Raw genomic sequence first — 4,637 nt, 5'->3', positions numbered from 1 at the left:
AAGGTAGCAAATGACCTAGCCCGTGCGTGACGAACGAGATTAGTGCCTACTTGTGCAACTTTTCTTAGTGACTTGTGACTCTTCTTAATCAAGACAAGGGTGTTTGTTTTCTTTCAATAATAAATACAAAAATACAAGAACACGCATCCCAACTTCATGCAACGGATCTGCTCTTTAAAAGGGGGAAAAAAAAAAAAACAATGTTCAATTTCAGTGTCAACTATTTCTAAGAGCTACTTGGCATTAAAGAAGAGTGAAATTCATCAGCCATGTGCATATTTATAATATAATACTAAATCGAAATTCAAAGCAAAAGTCGAGTGAGAGAGCAATATCAGAATCGATATGGAATCAGAGCTCGGAGCAGGATCAACAACGGCGGTGATGGTACTCTCGATTGCGCTTCTTCTCTTCTTAATTTCTCTTCATCTGTTTGAATCATTGTTATGGAAACCGGAAAGACTAAGATCGAAGCTCCGTAAACAAGGAATCGACGGTCCCTCACCTTCTTCTTCTCTCTTCGGAAACCTCTCTGAAATCAAGAACATCCGAGCCCTGACTTCACAGACGAAGAACACAGAAGACGATTCGATAACACATAATTGGACTTCGAATCTCTTCCCGCATTTGGAGCTGTGGCGGAATCGATACGGTAATCGATTTTGAAATTCCTTTCGACCCTTCATTCAGATTTTGATTGATTGATTGATTGATTGTTTGGGGATTTTAGGGCGGAACTTTGTGTATTCAAGCGGGACGATTCAGATATTGTGCATAACGGAAATGGAGACGGTGAAGGAAATGAGTCTGTCAACGTCTTTGAGTTTGGGGAAGCCTGATCACTTGTCGAAGGATCGTGGGCCGTTATTGGGCCTGGGGATTTTGGCTTCAAGTGGCCCAATTTGGGTTCACCAAAGGAAGATCATTGCTCCTCAACTATATCTTGATAAAGTTAAGGTAATATATCAATTCTTGTAAATTTTCCAATAGCTTGATTTGAACTTGGTATGACTTGGACAAGTTTTAGAGCATTTTTCGGAATGATTTTGAAATGGTTAAAATCACTATTGTCTTGGTCAAAATTGCTCTCAAACATGTTTTTGATAATTTAAAATTAGTTTCATATGTTTCAAAATCGAAACGATTTGAATGGTTAAAAGTGCATTTGGGAGTGAATTTTGAAATCGTTAGAATCACCTTTATCATGTTCAATATCAATTTAATGTTTGATTTTATACTTTTTAAACACAGTTTTCATAAAAATAGAATTTTAATTAGTAAAAGCCCTTGTTTCAAAATGATTTTGAAGTCATGAAGATGATTTTATCCATTTTAAAGTCACTCTTAAGCATGCTTATAATCCAAACAACTTTGCCCATAATTTGTCTTTGGGTTTTAAGCTTAGTTTCAAAATCAGCCAACATTAGAGTTCACTCAATATTGAATGTCCATGATAATAAGGAACAAGAATGAAATCCAATGTGATAAAATGACTTCTTACCAAAATGATTATAGCTCAATTGACATGTAGAATGTATTAGTGATCAAGAGTTTCATGGTTCAAATCTCTCCGTCCTATTAGACGTGGAGTGGCATTATACTTTGTTCTACTAATGCACGCCTTTTTATGGTGTGCCAATCCCTAATTATGGTCAGAAAGTTGTTCCAAGACTGTCGAGGCTTTTGCGGGCATAATATAGGTGGGAGCTTAATATATATTGTTTTGATTAGAAAGAGAAAAGGATACAAGGATGAATTTTGTTTGTTTGATTTTTGGAACAGCTTTTGGAATGCAATCACAAATATCTTGTTAGGCTTTATTTCTGTTGTCTTGCAAGTGATGGGGATATTTAAGCTTCAACTTAAATGATAAGGATGGTAGTGTAATTTTCCAAAGCATGAGAGGACTAAAGTAAAATTAATGTCAAGGACTGAAATAGTAATTTAGCTCATTTGAACTTAAGCGCAGTTTATCAACTTGACGGCTTTTAGGTAATACTTTATTCAAATTAAGAAACTATAATAATATTTGTACATTTTTATATTTTTTTAGTTCACATATTTTACTATGGCAATGTAATTAGTAAGTTCTGTACGTCAATAATTAATGCTTATATGTTAACTAAAAAACATATCTTAATTGAAGTTAGATATTCCATCAATATAAGGAACTTAATTTGTGTGTCTAATTATTCTATTAAAATGATAAACTGGGCAAATCTTGAATTTCCAGGGCATGACAAGTTTAATGGTGGAATCTACAAACTCCATGCTAAGATCATGGGAAACTAAAGTTGTGAATGATGGAGGACAATCTGAAGTCAATGTCGATGGTGATTTTAGAGCCTTGTCTGCGGATATTATCTCGAAGGCTTGTTTTGGAAGCAATTATTTGGAAGGAAAAGAGATATTCCAAAAACTCAGAGCTCTTCAAGTTGTCATGTCCAAAGGAAGTATCGGTATTCCTGGTTTCAGGTATAAGATCATAAAATGCATCACGACTTCTTCTTTTAAGAAATGTGATCAATCATAGCGGTAATTTTAAGAGTTTTATTCTTCTTCATATTAGTATTAACCTAAGCATAATTCAACTAGTTAACACATATATCCTTGATCAAAAGGTCAAAGGTTCGAGTTTTCACCCTCACATATTGAACTATATAATAATAGTAATAAGCTATTGCCAGTATCTATCTCTTTTTTGTGGTTGATTTCATATCAATCGTTTAAAATTACATTACGTTTATATTTTAGAAACGTGATTACGTTGTTGCACTTTTACCTCTTGGTTTTGAGGCTATATTCATTATTCTCATAAGTATGACTTGCTTGATAGGAATTATTGATGTTCTTAAACCTTAATGAGTAATGTGGTCAAACATTTTTTGTTTTCTCTGTCTAGGGCTGTAACTCTTCATTCTACAGGTACGTCCCCACCAAAAACAATAGAGAAATATGGAAGCTAGAGAAGGAAATCAAGTCGAAAGTTTTAGAAGTGGTAAATCAACGAATTGAGCACTCTTCACACGAGCAAGACTTGTTGCAGATGATTCTTGAAGGTGCGAAAAATCTCGATGAAGATAACAACTCGTTGAATATATCTCGAGACAAGTTTGTTGTTGATAACTGCAAAAATATATACTTTGCCGGTCACGAGACGACAGCAATAACAGCATCATGGTGCTTGATGTTACTAGCAGCGCATCCGGATTGGCAAGTTCGTGTTCGTTCTGAGGTGCTTCAATGCTGTCAAGATCGGCCTATCAACGCCGATGCCATTAAGAACATGAAGATGGTATTCCTCTAATTTCCTACTAATGTCGAGACTCTGAATTGTTGGGTTAAAAATCAGTTAAAGAGTAGCATTCTTATCATTTTAATTTTTGGTTGTCTTCCAGCTGACAATGGTGGTACAAGAGACATTGAGGCTGTATCCACCTGCTGTTTTTGTCACAAGACAAGCAATGGAAGACATAAAATTTAAAAATATTATGATTCCGAAAGGGATGAATGTTCAAATTCCGATCCCGATCGTACAGCAGGATGTTGATCTCTGGGGACCTGATGCGCACTTGTTCAATCCGCAGAGGTTCGACAATGGGATCCTTAGAGCTTGCAAGAATCCACAGGCTTACATGCCATTTGGGGTCGGCCCCCGCGTGTGCGTCGGGCAAAACTTTGCAATGGTAGAGCTGAAAGTGATAGTAAGCCTTGTTGTGTCAAGATTTGAGTTCTCTCTTTCACCTTCTTATAAGCATTCCCCTGCCTTCAGGTTGGTTGTGGAGCCTGAAAATGGAGTTATTCTCCATCTAAGGAAGCTCTGATCTTTCTCTTAATAAAATTTAGATATGAAAATCTTGTTGAAAGCTTTGTGAAATAATACATACAATGGAATGCATGTTATTTAGGAGACAATGAATAAAATTCTTTTGACTAACAATATGGTCTAATCCTTGATGTTTGGATTTTTTTCAACTTAATTCATTATTGTTTACTGCGTTTTGTTTTGTTTTTTCCCCCCCCCCCTTAAAGTATCATTTTGGTCCCTTTAATTAAAGACGGTTTTTTTTTTTTTTTTTTTTAAGTTTTTATACTTTTACATGTCCAAAGTTTTTTTTACCCTAAATAGATGTTAAAATTATTTTCTAAAATATTAGAGTGTTGGTTGACTTTAATAAATGAAAAAAATTAGAATCGATTTGGTAGACAATTCAGATTTTGTTTCAGGTTTTCAAATTTACTAGGTGCAAATTTGGTAGGCATTTTGTTTTCAAAAACTATTTATGGATTTTGTAATCTAAATCGTACAAATTTCGAAAATGATATTTTCGTGTTTTCGATGAATCCAAATTTTGAATTCGAAATTTCAAAATGCAAAATGCAAAATTATATTAGGAAAAGATGAAAACAATAACAAATATAGTATTTCATGTTATAAACTCAATTGTTTTTGTTAAATTAATGTATTTATTATATAATATGTTATGATATATTATGTATTATATGATATTACAAAATAATAATTATACAAAAAAATAACATAAAAAAGTTAATAAAGTAATTATACAGGTTTATATTATTTATCCTAATATTTAATAAGTAATTATAATTAGTTTTATGGTATATAAATATATTTT

General features: G+C 33.5%; 1 protein-coding gene across 1 annotated transcript; it reads left to right on the top strand.

Moving 5' to 3' along the window:
• Positions 1 to 3,940, top strand: LOC120092693 (cytochrome P450 714C2-like). Its single transcript, XM_039050844.2, has 5 exons — positions 1 to 652; positions 731 to 957; positions 2,234 to 2,475; positions 2,926 to 3,295; positions 3,399 to 3,940. The coding sequence occupies exons 1-5, from the start codon at positions 346 to 348 to the stop codon at positions 3,822 to 3,824; spliced, it is 1,572 nt and encodes a 523-aa protein (XP_038906772.1). The 5' UTR covers positions 1 to 345; the 3' UTR covers positions 3,825 to 3,940.
• Positions 3,941 to 4,637: the final 697 nt, after the last annotated feature.

The sequence above is a fragment of the Benincasa hispida genome, chromosome 12, assembly GCF_027475165.1.
Source record: "Benincasa hispida cultivar pf3 chromosome 12, pf3_genome.v1.1, whole genome shotgun sequence".
In the NCBI taxonomy this organism is placed as follows: domain Eukaryota; kingdom Viridiplantae; phylum Streptophyta; class Magnoliopsida; order Cucurbitales; family Cucurbitaceae; genus Benincasa; species Benincasa hispida.
The sequence above is the reverse complement of the archived record's forward strand: the minus strand, read 5'-3'. Positions and strand labels throughout refer to the sequence as shown.